We start from the raw sequence: 19,460 nt of genomic DNA on the forward strand, positions 1-19,460 counted from the left end.
CTTCAGCCAGCAGCATGAATGTCATCTGGGAACTTGTTAGGGATGCCAATCTTAGCCCCACCCCAGAACTGTTGAATTAGGAACTCTGAGGGTGGGGCCTGGCAATCAATGTTTTAACAAGCCCCACAAGAGATTCAGATGCTTGTTCAAGTTTGGGAACAACGGGCTAGACTATTCCAGGTGATGCTGATGGGGCTGGTTCAGAGCCTACACTTTGAGAGCTACATAAGCAAATCACTCAGCTTATGAGCAAACCCAGTAATTAATTAACAGGTATTACTGAACATCTAAGCACTGTTTAATAATGATTATCTCTGAGCAAGTACACTGTGGCCAACTTTCTTTTTAAAATTTTATGTGCATCTGTATTGTTCAGATTTGTTATCATAGTCATGTACTACTTCTGTAGATGACAAACATTAAGATAAAAAAAAAATCAAAACACCTCAGTCTAGCATAGTGCTTTACAGCAGGGCTCCTCAAACTTTACTGTGCAAACAAATCACCTGAGTATCTTGTTAAAATGCAGATTCAGATTCGGTAGGTTGGAGGTGGGGTCTGAGATTCTGCATTTTAAACAAGTTCCACTTTTGGTTTACAGAATATAGAACATTTTCATCTATATTATCTGATTCCTTTCTCCTCACAACCCTGGCAGATTCACTAATTCACTTAGTCAACTATTATATACTAGGATGTACCGGGGGCCTGCCAACCAACCAAATGAAAAACCCATCTAAAGAGACAAATAATTATAAATAGTGATCAGGGCAGAGCAGGAAACAAAGAGGGTGCTGAAAAAGAACAGGGAGGACTTTTGGAAGTCATTTCCTCGGAGATGGGAAGGGCTCTGGGTAGATACCCGGAAGTTCCTGCAGCTGGACTGCAGGGAGGAAGGACCCCCAAATCAGGTCGGGGAGGCGTGGCCCAGGGCGGGGAAGGCCATATGGTAGGAGATCGATTTCTATACAAGCCCGGGGTGAGCACTGAGGGTTTGAGCAGGAAATGACTGGTCTGGTGTATCTGTCCTAGGATCACTATGGCTGCTGTGTGGGAAATGAAGCTTCCCGGAGGGGCATCTCGGAGCTGGTGCAGGGAGTTCCGGGCCATGCGGGGGCGCCCAGGAGTCAGGCCTGGCGCCGCCAGAGTCCAGTGGATCTCCCTGGGGGTCAGGAGTCTACATAAGAATAACGAGCCCTCAGGGTACTTGTCTGTTTTTGCACCCAGAGCCTCAAACGCGCGCTGTCCCGGGCCCAAGAGAACTTTTTTCCTTTCCCCATTTTTGGAGGACTTTGGCTCTCATCTACGTTTTGCTGATCACGTTGGCATGTTGGGACACTACCCCTGTGCCTCAGTCTCCCCACCGTCCTGCGAGGACGTTTGGCCAGCCCACGGGTGACACCCAGGATCTTCAGTCGCGCATATCGGGCAAGCCCAGCGGCAGGCAAGACTCGGGCAGAGGGTGGCCTAGAGGGCACACGGGGTGGGCGTCCCACTAGGGAAACTGAGTCACGGCAGGGCGAGGAGCCTGCACCCTGCAGACACCGGCAAAATCCAGGCTCTGACTCGGGCCCACACAGGCTGCCCAGGCCGCGCGGCCAGCCGTCTCGGCCCGGAGGCTCCAACTCAGCGCTGCCAGGGGCGGGCCCGGCCCGGTCGGGAAGGGAGAGGGGAAGACCCGAGCCGGTCCAGGACTCGCAGGGGGGCGGTGGCGGTGGCGGGGGCAGAGGCTAGCGGGGAACTCCCGCGCAGTCCCCGCGCGAGAGCGCAGGACGGACGTGCGGAGTGCCCCTTTGAGTTCCCCAGCCCGGCCTGCGGGAAGAGGCTCCGCCACGCTACCAGGCCCAGGCCTGCCCCGGGGCGCCCGCCTGCGCGTCGTCCCCGCCCCTCGGCGGCGCCCCCGCCCCTCGGCCACCTCCTCCGCCTCCGCCTCCTTTCGGGCCCGGGACGTGCCCGGCCCGCAAGCGAGCGGCTGGGATTTCGTTCCGCGCACTCGCTTCCGCGACCCGCCGCCCCTTCGGGCCCGCGCGCGTCCAGCCACCGCCATCGGACAATGGCTCTCCCGCTCCAGCTGCTGTGAGCTTCCTGCCGTGGCCAGTGCGTCCGCCCGTCAGTCTTTAGGCCCCTGGCGGGTCCGTGCGCCCGGAACGGCGCGCGCTTCTCGCGCTTGGCAAGGTCGCCGCTCCGGGGCTGCTGGAGGAAGCAGCGGGGTCTCCGAGGGCCCGGGAACTGCCTGCGCCTCCGGGCGCCGCGCCTTTGCTCCGGCCGGGCCCGTCCGGCGGCTTCTACACTCTCCCGCCCGAGCCGGCTTCACCCGCCCCGCCAGCGGACGCTCGTTGCCTTGTTGTGGGTTTCCGAGTTTGGTTGCTCAAGGAGGATGTGATTTTTTTTTTCTGTGTGCCTATTTCTTTTTCCTTTTATGATTTGAAAAAGAAAAAAGAACTCTGCACAGCAAGCCGGAGACTGAGAAGCTCCACCAGCTGCCCCCACGTGGACGCACCCGTGGGGGGAAGGGAGTTGGAGGCAAACTTGCGCCATCTGGCCTTTAGGCCTGAACTTCAGCGGGACGCTAAGGCCTGGGGCCATGACCCTCACGCTGGGGGGGTCAAATTCTTTACCTGTTTTGGACTGGACTTGAGCACCTGCCCTTTGCTACCATCCTCCCTTTCCCTCCCTGATCCCCTCACCCAGGCACCTGGTCTAGACGGGAGCAGGTGGCTGCAACATGGATAAGTACGAGGATCTGGGCCTGGAGGCCAGTAAATTCATTGAGGACCTGAACATGTACGAGGCCTCCAAGGATGGGCTTTTCCGAGTGGACAAAGGTGCAGGCAACAACCCAGAGTTTGAGGAGACCCGCAGGGTGTTTGCCACCAAGATGGCCAAAATCCACCTCCAGCAGCAGCAACAGCTCTTGCAGGATGAGACCCTGCCTAGGGGAGTCCGAAGTCCAAGCAATGGAAGCAGCCGCCTGGGCCCAGAGGCCCACCGGGAAGCTGGTGTGGGCAGCAAGCTGGTCTTGGATGGTGCTGCGAAGCCCCCTCGCGCTGCCCCTTTGGTGGCACCTGGGGTGGCCACCACGATTGCGTCTGGGCAGCCTTTGAACCCGTCCCAGGAGCAGAGGGCAAGGCCGCATGCCCATGGTGGGAGATATGGCAGCCAGGACTGTGGTTCCAGGGAGAGCCTGGCAAGTTCTGAAACATCTGCTTCCCACCAGCTGGGACCCTGTGAGGATCCTTCCTGCCTCACTCATGGAGATTATTATGATAACCTCTCTTTGAAAAGCCCAGAGTGGGGTGGTGAGCTGGGAGTGTCTCCTAGCACGCGGTCAGGTGTAGGGAGTGGGTGGCTTAGGCCCCCAAAGAGTGACCTGCCGCTTCCCAGATCTTCCGGAGACCATCACTTATATCAGCAGCAGCTGTCCCCCATCTCCAGCAGGTCATTTGAGAGTGACCTCCATGGCCAGGATGGTGGTGTTGGTGGCCGTGGCAATGTGAAGCCAGCAGGCCCTTGGTCTACTGCCTCCAACCAGCGGGTGAGCCCTGGCCTCCCTTCCCCATGCCCAGAGAATGGGCCCCTCCTGGAGGCCCCTGGGCCGAGGACCCCTTCCTTCTTAGCACCCCTGGCCCTCAGTTGCCCCAGTCAAGGAGCTCTTCTGCGAACAAACTCGGGAGTGGGGAGTGAGGTTTTGGGTGTGATGTGCAAACCCACTGTGGACCGTCAGCCCTGGTTCCCGGATGGGCCCAAAACCTACCTTTGTAGTACTGCCCCGTCATCTTCGCCTGACCGCATGGACAGTCGACGGCCGGGTGTGGACTCTGGGCTGGGTCCCAAGCCAAGCCGCACAGACCCTGGAACTGGTCCCAAGCTCAGCCCCAACAGCCTTGTCCCTCCAGTGATGTCCACCCTGCCTGAGTTAACTTGTGAAGAGGGTCCGCTTGGCTGGTCCCCTGATGGCAGCCTGGGGTCTGTGCTCCCAGGGAGCCCCAGTCCCCCCAGGGTGAGGCTCCCCTGCCAGACCCTTGTCCCAGGCCCTGAGCTCGGACCCTCAGTCGCTGAATTGAAATTAGAAGCCCTCACGCAGCGTCTGGAGCGCGAGATGGATACTCACCCGAAAGCTGATTACTTTGGTGAGTGAGAGGTTGGTTGGATTGCACATGGGGTGGTAATGGGGTCCCTCTGATTGGGGGAAGTGCCCCCTCCTCCCCAGGGATGCTGCAGCTCTCCTCAAGGGGCCTGTTTTTTTTATTTTTATTTTTTTTGGCTTTCTCTATCTCAACTTCTAGTTCAGAAACTTGAAAACTTGAAAGCATCCCTGGGCAGAAAGCGGATCTTACAGCTGGGAGTTACCCATGTGTGAAGGGTGAAGCAGGGTGGGACTGCTCATGACCACTTACAAAAAGGGAAGTGTCATCATGGCTTTGGACTTGAAGGGTTCTGGGTGTGATTTTAGAGTCTCTCACAGCAACAGGTTCACGCAAGACTTGAATGGGAGCAGCTTTCAGTAGTTGGCCAGGCGGGTCTGGCCATTTGAGGACCAGTGGATGGGGCAGGGGCTCTTGACCACTGCGTGTGCATGTGCGTGTGCGTGTATGTGTCTGCACTTAACTGTGTGTGGTTGAGGCAGGTGAAACACTAACATGGAAGACTTTGTTTTAGAACGGTGGTTCTCAAACTGTAGTCTTTGGACGGGCAACATCTTTTACCTTGGAACTGGTTAGAAATTCAAATACTTGGGCCCCACCCCAAGTCTAATCAGAAATTCTGGGGTGGGACCAAGCAGTCAGTGTTTTTCGGACCGGCCAATTGATCCTGATGTTCTTAAGATTTGAAAACCGCTGGAATGGGTGCCCCTGGGTACCAGCCAGCTGGCAAGTTACATCCACAGCTGACCTGAGGTAGCTCACAATAGGATGGAAGATGCTGCTTGCTGCTTTTACTTAAAAGTTGAGTTTTTGTTTTATTCTCTTTTTAAAAACGCATATTCTTGGAGACTGCCGGCTTCAGCTTTTCTTCTCTCCCCAGGGTTTGCAAGTGATGAGCTATGTTCTTCTGTTGTGTAATGATGTAGAAGTCTCATGGGAGACCTAACTAGAGAAACAGCCTATTTTTAGAAGAGTCTGAGGGTTTTGTAGTTTCCTTTTTCCTTTTTGAACTCTGGCTGATTGGGTCATGATTTCCCCACGTGAGGCCTGAGAGTCCTGGGAAGCTCGAGCCCATTGTGGTAGCAGCTCTGCCAAAGGGAAGAGAGCAGGGACAGGGAAGGTTCTGGAAGGGGAAGATGGCTGGCTTACTGCTTTCAGTCTACTCTTCTCCGTGAGTGAATGGTTCTGTCCCAAGGTACTTGGAGGGACAGTGTCCAAGGCATGGGGCCCCTGGTCAAAACCCAGGGCAGCCCTGTGTTCTTGTTCCTGACAGGAACCTCATGGGAACCAGTTTTCACACCACACTCAGCAGTCAGAGGTCAGGGTAACTGTTTGTTGGTTTATTTTTTAAGGCATGTAGCACCATCTTACTCTGAACCGTCTTTTCTCTCCTTTGCACCCTTTGGATGGAAATACTTAGGGGGAAATTGTGTGAATCTTTTAAGTTAAATTTTTCTCTGCTCTTTAATTTCAGGCTTATTAAAGAACAAAACAGCAGTTATGTATATTCAGGTTTACACTCCAGATCAAGGTGGCAGTATTGCATTTATTTATTCATTCAACATACATTTATTGAGCACTCTAATTGCAATAGCTTCACTACGTTCTGGCTGCACCTGCAAATACTGCAGTAACTCAGTTCAATTCAATTTTCACTTTCCCTGGAGTTAGGCCAGAACCCACAGGGTAAGATTACCCTTCAGACACCAGTTGCTAGTTGGGGGGCCCAGGTCACCCACACTTTGGACTAACTGACTACCAAGTTTGGGGGTTCCTACCACCTCCTTGGGTTTGGCAGTTCACTGGAATGACTCACAGAACTCACTGAAAGTGCTACACTTATGATAATAGTTTTATTATAGTAAAAGAATACAAATAAGCAGCCAAAAAAAGGGACACATAGGGCGAGGTCTGGGAGGGTCTCAGAGGCCAGCTTCTGCATCCTCTCCACGCAGAGTCAGGCACAGCAGTGAATCACTGGGGCTTCCAGTGTCCTAAGTTTATATGGGGTCTCATTATGGAGTGTTATCGAGTCAGTGTTCACATGGTTGCACTCTTTCTGTAACTTGCCTCCCCTTCCAGAGGTGGGAGGTCAGGCTGTCTCAAAGCCCCACTAATCACGTGGTCGGCCCTTCTGGTCACCTAAGACCACGGGTGTGGCTGGCCCCACCCTGTCATCTCTACCCATATCACATCTACTATGGAGTGTAGTCCCTGAACCCACCAGGAATAACAAAACATTTTTATCAGGAGACATTCCAAGGATATAGCGGTTACTGTGCTGGGAACTGAGGACGAAGACCCACCAAGTTTTTATTATGCTACAAGCACCTACCTGTGCCACTCTCTGTTCTAGGCCTGGGAATACAGCAATGAACAGGACAGACCAAAAGCTCTGTCCTCCTGGAGCAGACATTGGAGTAGACGGAGACAGGAAATAAGCAAAATAAATAAGCAAGTACAAGGGAGAGAGATAAGGTAGAAGAACGGGATGGTGTCCTGGGTAGGGAAGGCCAGGGGAGAAGTGGGGAGGTTGTCAGGGAGAGACCCACCTTTGAGCAAAGGCTTGAAGGAGGCTAGAGGAAGGGGCTAGGTGTCTGCTGGGGGGCAAGGGCATTCTCGGCAGGGGAGACAGCAACAACAGAGCCCTGGGGCCTGCTGTGTGTCAGACGCTGTGCTAGACACTTGGCATCCATTATTTCATCTACGCGTCATGACGACTGTAGGAAGCAAGTTCTATCATGCACATTTTACCGATGAGGAGACAGAAGCTCAGGGAGTTAAATTATGTATCCAGTGTCTCCCAGGTAGTGTAATTGAGCCTGACAGTTTGTCCCCCGTGCCCATTTTTCTAGCCAGCATTGCCAATCTGTCTTCCAAGCACAGATTTGAAAACCTGTTTATTTTTTCACTAAGCACTGCATTTACATGTAGAAAATTCAAAACATACAAATGCATGTGTGGTGAAAATTAGTCTCCTTTCCACCCCTAATTACTAACTGATATGTCCTTCCGGATATGTGTGTGTGTGTGTGTACCTAGCTATCTGCCTGTCAATCTTAGTGATATCCTGCCTTTCCACTTAACAGTGTTTCTTGGCAATTGTTCCCTATCAGCATGGTAGTGTTGCCTCAGCCTCTGTGGGCTGCATGGATGTGCCTGGGTGGGTAAGCAGCCCTCACTGATGGACCTTTAGAATGTGCCCATCTGTGTGAGCCGTCGTAGCTGTAGGATGAACTCCCAGGAGGGATTGTGGGGCTGGGGGCTTGGTGCTGTTTAGATGCCATCCACTTGCTCTCCGTGGAGGCTGTGCTGGGGCACATGCCACCTGCCTTGTAGGAGAGGGTCTGCCTGAGTCTGCTTTGGCAGCAGAGCTTCTGTCCTGTTCTTTTCCAGCCGTGCAACAGAGAAGGAACTTTGTCTGAGCATCCCACAGTCAGTTCTTGGCGTAGTCCTGCTGGGGACTTTGAAGAAACCTTGTGCTCATCCAGGCCGCACTCCCCTCACCTGCGGAACAAGGCTGCTGGACCAGCTTAGGGGCTCGCCACCACCGATGCATCTCCCTGTCCTTAAATCTCATCATTGGGAAGATTTTGTTTACACGACATGCTACATTTGTCAAATCCTGTGGCCAACATTTAGAATCCCCTTCTTGGTTATTAATGTATGCTGCAGTGTAGACCTGGGAAACCTCAGCTGACCCCCCAGTGAGCTCTGGAGTGAGAAGTGCCCTTAGGGGTTGTCCCGAGTTGGGCTGAGATGGTCCAGCCTTCAATCCCACACAGATCGTCACTGGATATGGGCTGCCTTGGGAAGGTGGTGAACTGGGGTGACGGCTCTCTGCAGTCGGAGCAATCACTGAAGGGGCAGCCGGGGCAGCAGCTCCTTTGTTGAAGGGAGAGCTGGGCGGTGCATCACTGTGCTCACCACCGCCCCTATTCTTGGCGCACTTAACAGTGTGTGACCTTGGGCACCATGAAGCTAATAATAACTGCCATGTTGAGTGCCCATGATGTGCCAGGCATTGGGTTAAGCTCTGTGTGGGCATTGTTGTCACTTACCCTTCACAGCAGTTATGACGTAGGAACCATTGTCCTCATCCTACACTGGAGGAAATTGAAGCCCAGAGAGGCTAGATGACTTGCTCAAGACCACACAGCTATAAATGGTGGTGTTGTGACAGGCGTTTATGCCAATAAGGCTCCAGAGCACCAATGGCTTTTCCTTCTACATCTCTGTCCTGGACAGTGGGACAATGTGGTCTTTAGGGTCAGAGTTGGATGCCTTCTGTGTACCCCTCCGGATTCACCTTCCACCCAGCTGCTGTGGAAGGCATCAGTGGGTCCCCTGTCCTTTCCAAATCCAGTATTCTTTGACTGTCTCCCATGTTCAGGAATCTGGACTTCTGTATGCTCTGTGTTCCCTGGGTGATCTGTCACTGCGTGCCCCCCTTAGTACCACAGGCTAGTTGTAGCCACCCAGGATCAGTCCACACACTTCTTCCTTAGAGGACAGAAGGCTCGGCCAGACTCCTTTAGTCACTAGACGGTGGAGATGCAAGAATAAGTTGATCTCAGGGTTTCCCTTTCCCAGCAGGTTGACAGCCGTTTCCCCCTACCCTGCATGGAGAGAGAAGCAGCTGATTTTGCCTTTAGTTTCCCTGTGTTTTATGGACATTCCTGCTGTGGTTTTGAATCCAGAAAACACAGGTGGCAGAAGTGTTTTAGCCTGGCACCTAAAAGCAAGTGTGACCCCTCCTGGGAATGGCCCTGCCCCCTGACAGGACTCTGTCCCACCCGATTTCATTTTACTGGCAGTGCATGAGGTTGAATCAGCAGCCCAAATAGAGAGCACATCTGCTATCTGCTCCTTCTGATTGGACAGCCCCTTAAACGTTGCACATTGTCTTAATGATCCTTTAAGCACTTCTTATCTGGCTTAATTAGCAACAGATGTTTGGAATATGGGACTTAATCCCAGCCTTGAATGAAACATTGAGAGTGGTTACAGAGCATTTTTCAAATTAAAAGGAAGCACCATGGCCAATCCTGTAATAGAGCAATCCCTCCAGAATGCCAGGCCTATCTGTGCCATCCCAGCGGCCCCTGTTACCCCCAAATATAGGGCATTTCAGAAGGCGGCAGCTCAGCCATCTGGCTTGGTCTGAGTGATTTGTGGCCAGCTTACTGGGGAGTCGACCAAATTCCTTTCAGGGACATTGTGCTGCAGTTTGGGCCTAGTGAGTCCAGGTGTCCGTTGTATGGAAGTAAACTTCTGATTCTCTGGGTAACTTTTTTTTTTTATGTTTTAAAATTTTATCGATTAACCAAATTTCCTTAATTGTTTTATTTGTTCATCTCTTGACACATGGGCCTGTTCCTTCTCTTTCTTCTGCCAAAGAAGGCATTTATAAAGTGATAATTCTTTTTTTTTTTTTTCATTTTTATTGAGATTGTTCAGATACCATACAATTATCCAGAGATCCAAAGTGTACAATCACTTGCCCCTGGGTACCCTCATACAGCTGTGCATCCATCACACTTAATTTTTGTTTTTAAATTTTTAGAAACCTTTAATTATTCCAGACAAGAAATAAAGTGAAAGATGAAAAAAGAAAAGGAAACTCTAAACCTCCCCTATCCCTAACCAACCCCCCTCAATTGTTGACTCCTAGTATTGATATAGTACGTTTGTTACTGTTTATGAAAAAATGTTGAAATACTACTAACTGTAGTATATGGTTTGCAATAGGTATATAGTTCTTCCCTATATGCCCCTCTATTATTAACTTCTAATTGTATTGTCATACATTTGTTCTGGTTCATGAAGTGATTTCTAGTATTTGTACAGTTAATCATGGACATTGCCCACCATAGGATTCAGTTTTATACATTCCCATCTTTTGACCTCCAACTTTCCTTCTGGTGACATATATGACTCTGAGCTTCCCCTTTCCACCTCATTCACACACCATTCGGCGCTGTTAGTTATTCTCACATCTTGCTACCAACACCCCTGTTCATTTCCAAACATTTAAGTTCATCCTAATTGAACATTCTGCTCATACTAAGCAAGAGCATCTACATTTCTTCCACAAGGCAGGAGGGAGAGTCAAAGAAGGTAGAGAGGCAAAAGAAAGAGGAAATAAAAAAAAAAAATGACAGCTAGGAAGCAGCAAAAGGAAAAATAACCTTAAATCAAAGTAGAATAAAGAATCAGACAATACCACCAATGTCAAGTGTCTAACATGCCTCCCCTATCCCCCCCTCTTATCTGCATTTACCTTGGTATATCACCTTCGTTACATTAAAGGAAGCATAATACAGTGATTCTATTAGTTACAGTCTCTAGTTTATGCCGATTGCATCCCTCCCCCAATGCCTCCCCATTTTTAACACCTTGCAAGGTTGACATTTGCTTGTTCTCCCTCGTAAAAGAACATATTTGTACATTTTATCACAATTGTTGAATACTCTAGAATTCACCAAGTTACACAGTCCCAGTCTTTATCTTTCCTCCTTTCTTGTGGTGTCTCACATGCTCCCCACCTTCCTCTCTCAACCGTATTCATAGTTACCTTTGTTCAGTGTACTTACATTGTTGTGCTACCATCTCCCAAAATTGTGTTTCTGGGTAACTTTTTAAAGTGCCACCCAAGACTATGATTTTTCCTCCCTAGCCCTGCAGATGCACACCTTGGGTTATGGGAACACCTGGGCCTTTAGAAATTGGGCAGGCTATGTGTGGGGTTTTTTTTCTTTCTTTTTTTTTTTTTTTTAATGGACCGGGCAGCCTCCCTTAAAATCGTCACATAGGTGTACAGGTGGATGAATTTCCATGAAGTGCACATAGCTCTGTTACGAGTGTCACCCCCCCACTGAAGCCCCTGTTTGTACCCCCTTCCCACTGCCACCACCCTTCAAAGTTTATCACAGTTCTGCCTTCTAACAGCATAGATAATTTTTGAGAGAGTGTAATTTGAAGTAACTTTTAAAACAACAACAAAATTTCTTGTAGAAACAAATCTTGGCACGTTTTGAGGTGAATGGAGCTTGCTTGGGTGACCAGAGTGGAGCTCAGAGCGGGCATGGCAGGGAGTTGTGCTGTCCGTGCAGGGCAGACTCCCTTGCTGGCCCCCTGGGTCGTCCCAGCTCAGCTCTGCGATGATGGCTGCTCCTTTCGGCTCAGCAGTCAGGACTCAGACACCACCACAGTCGTCACAGGCACCAGCACCATCCCCATGGGTCAGCTCTCCCCACCAGCCTTTCCTTTCACTCTGCCATTAGCCCTGGACTTGGTGCTGCAGGAAAGGACACTAGAGGGTCAGGCCCAGCCCTCACCCTCACAGTGAAATCCAGACCTCCCTCAGCGTGGCCTTTAGAGCCCTGTCCACCCTGGCCCTGGCCCTCCTCCAGCATGTCTCCTTCCCCTCCCCAGCTTGCTCATGGTGTTCCCGTGACACCAGCCTCCAGCTGTTGCCTGAGCAGGTTGAGCCCTATCCCACCATGGATCCCTGCCCTTGCTGTTCCGCAGCCCGGCCGTGCCGTCCTCCTCAGTTCTGCAAGCCCTGACACGGGTTTCCCACACCATCCACCACGTCTTGTCATGCTCTCTCTCTCGAGTCCTCCTGTTCTTGGGAAGCTCTGTTCCCTTTGTGAGCAGGAAAAAATGTCTTGGTTTTCCCCCCACCCCCACCAGTCTTCCTGCTCTTTCCATTAATAATCCAGAGCACGAAACTGATCTTTTGCCATGGCCATTCCTGCCAGAGGTTTTATAAATCCCAGTTCTGTTTTCTTTTTTACATCTGTTGGTTTATGACTTCAACCTAGGAGACGGAATAGAAAGGCACGCACTTGGGAGCTGGGAAACCAGGTGTTCTGGACCTGATCTTACCAACAACCCAAGGCTGGACATTGGGGAGAACACCTCTGTCACTGTGCTGAGCCGAGATGACCACTGATGGCTCTTCTCGCCCGCAGTTCTGTGACTCTGGCATTGGGTACAATTAGATGTCTGGATTCAACTATCTGAGAACAAGGGGCTGGGCAGCAGAGCTGGAGAAGCCAGGAGCCCAGCAGCCTGGCATGTCGTCTCCCTAACAGACCTCTAAAAACCTCTACGGAATCAAACCACAGTTTTTTAAGTTGCAGATACATTTTTTCAATTGCAAATGGTTATCATTTTTACTTCAGACATTCTGGGAAATGCATACAATTAAAAGAAGAAGCATGAATTACGCATTCCCCTGCTACCCTTAGAATAATCTGTGTTAAGATTTTCTGCAGAAGGTTTTCAAATGCTAGATAGTGACCAGAGCCTGTTGGTAATGCAGGATCCTTCGTATACTGTGGTTCTTGGGTTTTTGGCCAAATGGAGAATCATTTACTGAGCTAGAGGCCAATTTGCTCTGAAGAGTGTGTCTAATTAAAGTGAGATTAGATGCGACTAAATGTCTCTTTTAAGCATCAACCAAACATGGCAAACCACTGATATCTCAGTGATCATTAACACGTAAAGGCCTTTTGAGGGTTTTATTTGAATTAAACTTCATGTCCTTAAGGCATGAACATAGCTGGGAGCCCGGGTCAATGGTGCTTGGTGTCCTCGTTTTTCCTGGCATGTCCCAGTGTCCTCATGGGCCCCGTGGTGCCCTCTGTGAGGGTCTCAGGCCAGACCCCACATGGGGCTGTGGCTTTGGGGCCTGGCACCGTCAGGCCTTTCCTTTCTGTCCCAGGGCCCCACTTTTTTGGGCTCCGTGGATGTCTGCTGAAGAGATGGATGGACTCCAGTTAGGGTTTGAAGGGGGGAGAAGTTATTTTTAAATAGCTGGGATTATGGGGCTCAGTTAACATTTGCTGAGCAATTACTTTGTGCCAGGCACTTTTCTAAGCATCCCACATGTATTGACTTGTTCCATCCTCCCAGCAACCCTATTTTACTATGTCCATTTTACAGATGGGGAACTGAGATACATAGAGGCTCAGTAACCTGCCTAATATATTTAATGAATAGATTTGCTGAATTGAACTCTGGGAGTCCGGCTTCTGAGTCCGATGTCTTTACCACCTGGCTGCGCTGCCTTTCCGCTCTGGGAAACACGGTGACTGAAAGAGAACTTCAAGAGGCACAGTGGCCACGAGAAGGGGGCCGAGGTCCCCTCCTTCTCAGGTGGAGCCAGGGCCACGCTGCAGCAGTGCAGCAGGCAGGGCTTGGAGGGGCCCTGCGCTGGCTGGAGGAGCTGGATCCCACCCAGATTCCTCTTGTGCCCAGAAGCCTGTGCTGGGCAAGCCCCTTTGCAGGGCAGGGACGGAGCCAGGAGGGTTGCGGCACACGGGCTGCTCAGTGGCTCTGACTGCACCAACCCCTCAGTCACTCAACTTCTCATCGTCCTTGGAGGGGTGTGGGTTGGGGAAGGAGTGGATTGACGGTTGTGCCAGCACACACTTTGCCTGGGGGCAGCCGGGGTGCCTTGGACTAGGGGTCAACGTCCGCCCCAGGCTGGGTGTGCAGGTGCTTAGAACCAAACGTTGGACGAAACTGGGCTTTGAGTCTGCCTGAGAAAAGGAACAGAAACTTTTCCCTAAACAATACAGGCCACCCAGATTTCCAAGGCACGTCCAGGGTAGTGCTTGCCAGCAAATATTTGTATCTACTCCAGTATTTGTTGTTCATTTTCCCCTCACAGGGAAACCAGCTGGACACAGGATCTCAGGGTCATGCTGGAAGGTGGGAGACTTTCTGCTTGAGTGTTTCAAAGGGAGTACTTTAAGATCCACAGCCAGGTTATTTTTAAGTTTTGGGAGCTGAGAGTTTAGACTTGGCCAAGTTCCTTCCTTGCCCTTCTTGTTCTGTGACTTGTCTCTGTGTGTCCCAGGAGAGTGAGGATGGGTTTCTACTCCCAGTTACTGAAAGTTGATAGGGAGCACATCAGGGGCCTCTATCTCCCTCCAAACATGTGTTTGTAATTGTGGAAACTTCTGGAAGCCTGCTATAATGCTGTCTGTCATCCAAGAGGAGGGGACTTGAGTTTAGCATGGGTCTGCTGCAGCCCGCTGTGGGAATTGTGGTGACGGGTTACTGAGGGGACCCAGTGGACAAGGCACCCCTCTCATCAAGCAGGCCCCGAGCCGGGGGGTGGACACAGCATCACAGCAGGCTCTGGGTGTGAGCGTGCTGGTGATGTTCATTGCAGCGTTGAAGAGAACGTGGTGGACTCAGCTCTCGTTGCCTGAAGCCCCTTCTGACCACAGCACAGCAGCTTCCCTGTCCTGTGCCTCCCTGTCAGCTGAGTCTGTGGGTTTCCTTTGGTCGGGGTGGAACCAAGTTGTGGCTTCATTTGCTCACATGACGGTCAGGCTCGTGGGGTCGGGTGGGAAGGGACGGGTGGGGGGTGGGTTGTCTGTGTCTGCCGAATCCCACCTCTTCACCCCACCCTTAGTTCACATTGCTTCCTGATGATGTGGCAAGGCAGTGAGTTTAGAAGGAAATGGATTTGGGGCAGCCCAGCTGACAGCTCTGGGGAGTTGCTGACAGAGTTGTCTTCACAGGAGTGTGCTGTCAGACGGCAGATCACGTTGCGGCCTGATGGTGCCACTTTCTGTCTGTGCAAGCTCAGGCACATGGCTGCCCTTGGGTGTCCTGTGCTTATTATAATTCTGTTTCCTCTCTGTTTCCTCTCGCGTGCCACGAGCCTGCAGAGCCAGCCTTGGTTTCAGGGCTCTTGGCTCTGAGGGTGACGGTGGTGAGAGGCAGGACGTGCCTTCAGACACCGCGTGTGGGGTGCAGCAGGGCGTGTGTGTATCAGTTGTACTTAGAAGCTTTCCCTCGGGTGTGTGCAGAAGAACCCTGGGGTGGGGATGGCATAAAAATGCATGTTTGCTTTGGAAGCAAGTAAGGCCGCATGGCATGCCTGCACCGCCCCTCCCCAGGGTAGCTCCATGGAAGCATGTTTTTTATGGGCTGCTCTGTGCTGGCACCAGGGGCGCTGGCCGTGTGAGATGGGATCCTGTTCCTGGAGTGCCAACATCCACCCTTGCCTTTCCGTTGTTCTTTAGGGTGTCCTTTCCCTGATGAATATCATATAGTTGAGGTAATCGTTCCTCTGAGATGTGAGGGACGTTACCTCTGAGTAGCGAGGTGGCATGCCAAGGGTTTCATGGCTGGAGGGTGAGTAGCAGATCCAGGGCTTCAGCCGCTCCAGAGCAAGTGCTCTTTTCACCCACCTTGGGTAGCTCTAAAGTCTCATAACCAAACTTAGGCCAGGTTCCTAGAGCTACATGTCTTAGGCTGGGCTCCCTGGAAACAGACAGTGGAAGGAGAGTCTGTATGCAAGTGAGTTATGAGGGCTGTGCTCCCCGGGGAGACCTGTGAGGGAGGGTGAGGAGCAGGATGAAGTTGGGGAGGGAGTCAGGGAAGGTGCAGTCTCAGCAAAGTCCCCAGGGTAGCCCAGCCTGACCCCATGGAGAGCTCTGGAGTGTAAGCTGCACTCCGCCCCCCGCCCACCATCCCGAGTTGTCTAGGCCCAGGAACTGGGTTTCCAGACTCCCCTGTCTGGGGAGGTGCCTTCTCCTGTAGCTCTGAAAAAGGCTCTGTCTTCATGTTTGTGATGAAGATGCATTCGCCCCGCTGATCTGCTCAGGTGGGAAGCCTTAGCCTTTTCTTTTTTTTGAAATTGGGTGATAATGGATGTTTTGTTTTGTTTTGTTTTGTTACTTTTTTTTAATTGTGAACTTTAACATATATACATATCAGTGATAAACTTTCAATGTACGATTTCATAAGTAGTTAGCAAATCTCGAAGAATGTCATGGGTCATGGTTCCACAACTTTAGCCATTACCATTGTTGTGAAATACAACATACATACAGAAAGGTGTCATTTCTCGGTGTACAGCTCCACAAGCTGTCATATAGGTAATTTCAAAATTTGTTATGGGTTACAAGTTCTACAATTTCGGTTCTCTCCTTATTGTGCAATACAAGGTATGTACAGAAAGGTGAAGACCAACGAGCAGCTATAGAGCAAATCCCAAGGGATGCTATAGGCTACAGTTCCACCAGTTACATAATACATCCCAGAGCTCTTATCAGCTGCTAATTATTCATCCCCAGTATTAGTGCAGAGTTGGTAAGATATTCCTATTAAATATAGTCATTAATACGTAATGGGTAGTTTTTCCATACTACCCTCTTGTTAACCCTCTGCACCAGTATCATACCTTATTAGTATACGTGCTAACACTTATATTGTGCTAACACTTATTTAGGTTTATGGTGCTACTCTGTGGGTTACTTGTTTAAACAACCATTTACGAACATGTTGACCTTCAGTGCGTCACTGATATTTATAATCCCATTAATGTACTGTAGTCACTTCTGACCATTCCCAAATAGATATTATCTCCCTAATAACTAGTGAAGATGAACATTTTTCATGTGTTTTTTAGCCATTTGCATTTCCTCTTCAGAGAAATGGCTTTTCGTATCTTTTGATCATTTTATCATTGGGCTGTTTGTACTATTTTCATTGAGTTGTAGGATTTCTTTGTATATGCAAGATATCAGTCTCTTATCAGATACATGGTTTCCAAATACTTTTTCCCACTTCGTTGACTGCCTCTGTACTTTTTTTTTTGTTGTTGTTGTTGTTGTTGTTTTCATTTTTATTGAGATTGTTCAGATACCATACAATTATCAAAAGATCCAAAGTGTACAATCACTTGCCCCTGGGTACCCTCATACAGCTGTGCACCCATCACACGTAATTTTTGTTCAATTTTTAGAAACTTTTCATTACTCCAGACAAGAAATAAAGTGAAAGATGAAAAAAGAAAAAAAGAAAAGGAAACTCTAAACCTCCCCTATCCCTAACCAACCCCCGTCAATTGTTGACTCCTAGTATTGATATAGTACGTTTGTTACTGTTTATGAAAAAATGTTGAAATACTACTAACTGTAGTATATAGTTTGTAATAGGTATATAGTTCTTCCCTATATGCCCCTCTATTATTAACTTCTAATTGTATTGTCATACATTTGTTATGGTTCATGAAGTGATTTCTAGTATTTGTACAGTTGATCACAGACATTGCCCACCATAGGATTCAGTTTTATACATTTCCATCTTTTGACCTCCAACTTTCCTTCTGGTGACATATATGATTCTGAGCTTCCCCTTTCCACCTCATTCACACACCATTCGGCGCTGTTAGTTATTCTCACATCTTGCTACCAACACCCCTGTTCATTTCCAAACATTTAAGTTCATCCTAATTGAACATTCTGCTCATACTAAGCAAAAGCATCTACATTTCTTCCACAAGGCAGGAGGGAGAGTCAAAGAAGGTAGAGAGGCAAAAGAAAGAGGAAATAAAAAAAAAATGACAGCTAGGAAGCAGCAAAAGGAAAAATAACCTTAAATCAAAGTAGAATAAAGAATCAGACAATACCACCAATGTCAAGTGTCTAACATGCCTCCCCTATCCCCCCCTCTTATCTGCATTTACCTTGGTATATCACCTTCGTTACATTAAAGGAAGCATAATACAGTGATTCTATTAGTTACAGTCTCTAGTTTATGCTGATTGCATCCCTCCCCCACAGCCTCCCCATTTTTAACACCTTGCAAGGTTGACATTTGCTTGCTCTCCCTCGTAAAAGAACATATTTGTACCTTTTATCACAATTGTTGAATACTCTAGATTTCACCAAGTTACACAGTCCCAGTCGTTATCTTTCCTCCTTTCTTGTGGTGTCTCACATGCTCCCCACCTTCCTCTCTCAACCGTATTCATAGTTACCTTTGTTCAGTGTACTTACATTGTTGTGCTGCCATCTCCCAAAATTGTGCTCCAAACCACACACTCCTGTCTTCTATCACCCTGTAGTGCTCCCTTTAGTATTTCCTGTAGGGCAGGTGTCTTGTTCACAAAGTCTCTCATTGTCTGTTTGTCAGAGAATATTTTGAGCTCTCCCTCATATTTGAAGGACAGCTTTGCTGGATACAGGATTCTTGGTTGTTGGTTTTTCTCTTTTAGTATCTTAAATATATCACACCACTTCCTTCTTGCCTCCATGGTTTCTGCTGAGAGATCCGCACATAGTCTTATTAAGCTTCCTTTGTATGTGATGGATTGCTTTTCTCTTGCTGCTTTCAGGATTCTCTCTTTGTTTTTGACATTTGATAATCTGATTATTAAGTGTCTTGGCATAGGCCTATTCATATCTCTTCTGTTTGGAGTATGCTGCGCTTCTTGGATCTGTAATTTTATGTCTTTCATAAGAGATGGGAAATTTTCATTAATTATTTCCTCTATTGCTTCTGCCCCCTTTCCCTTCTCTTCTCCTTCTGGGACACCAATGATACGTACATTATTGTACTTTGTTTCATCCTTGAGTTCCTAGAGACGTTGCTCATATTTTTTCATTCTTTTCTCCATCTGCTCCTTTGCGTGTAGGCTTTCATGTGTTTTGTTCTCCAGTTCCTGAGTGTTTTCTTCTGCCTCTTGAGATCTGCTGTTGTATGTTTCCATTGTGTCTTTCATCTCTTGTGTTGTGCCTTTCATTTCCGTAGATTCTACTAGTAGGTTTTTTGAACTTTTGATTTCTGCCGTATACATGTCCAGTGCTTCCTTTACAGCCTCTATCTCTTTTGCAATATCTTCTCTAAACTTTTTGAATTGATTTAGCATTAGTTGTTTAAATTCCTGTATCTCAGTTGAAGTGTACGTTTGTTCCTTTGACTGGGCCATAACTTTGTTTCTCTTAGTGTAGGTTGTAATTTTCTGTTGTCTAGGCATGGTTTCCTTGGTTATCCAAATCAGGTTTTCCCAGAGCAGAACAGGCTCAGGTCCCAGAGGGAAGAAATATTCAGTATCTGGTTTCCCTGCAGGTGTGTCTTAGAAAATTGCTCCACCCTTTGATGCCTCGGGTCACTGTGCTTTTCTGCCCAGCAGGTGACGCCTGTTAGCCTATAATTCTTGACTGGTTTGAGGAGGTATGGCTGTGTTCCCCCAGGCTCTGGGGTCTGGTTCTGAATGGAAAGGGCCCCACCCCTTTCCTCCTAGAGAAGACAGACCCCTCAGGTGGAGGTCATTAGCATTTCAATGGTCTCCTCTCTGCTTGTGGTGTCTCCACCCTTCCCAGAGTCACAGCCCTGGAAACTGAAAATGACTGGGGCTTTCTTCACTGAGCCAAAAAAGAAACAGATAGTCCCTTCAGACCCAGTCCAAGGCAACCCTCTGGCTCTCCCAGGTCAGTCGTCACCCAAAGCCTCTGTCTGTTTTTTGGGGCTGCGTACCTGTAGTGAGCAGTTCAC

The 19,460-nt window shown here is 49.2% G+C and overlaps 1 protein-coding gene across 1 annotated transcript in view; it reads left to right on the forward strand.

Moving 5' to 3' along the window:
• Positions 1 to 1,952: 1,952 nt before the first annotated feature.
• Positions 1,953 to 19,460, forward strand: part of LIMD1 (LIM domains containing 1) — an 80,694-nt gene continuing 63,186 nt past the window's right edge. Inside the window, exon 1 of the mRNA XM_037849004.1 lies at positions 1,953 to 4,130. Coding sequence (XP_037704932.1) covers positions 2,726 to 4,130 — 1,405 coding nt within the window. The 5' untranslated portion in view covers positions 1,953 to 2,725. The remainder of the gene's footprint in view (positions 4,131 to 19,460) is intronic.

The sequence above is a fragment of the Choloepus didactylus genome, chromosome 1 (assembly GCF_015220235.1).
Source record: "Choloepus didactylus isolate mChoDid1 chromosome 1, mChoDid1.pri, whole genome shotgun sequence".
NCBI classification, from domain to species: Eukaryota; Metazoa; Chordata; class Mammalia; order Pilosa; family Megalonychidae; genus Choloepus; species Choloepus didactylus.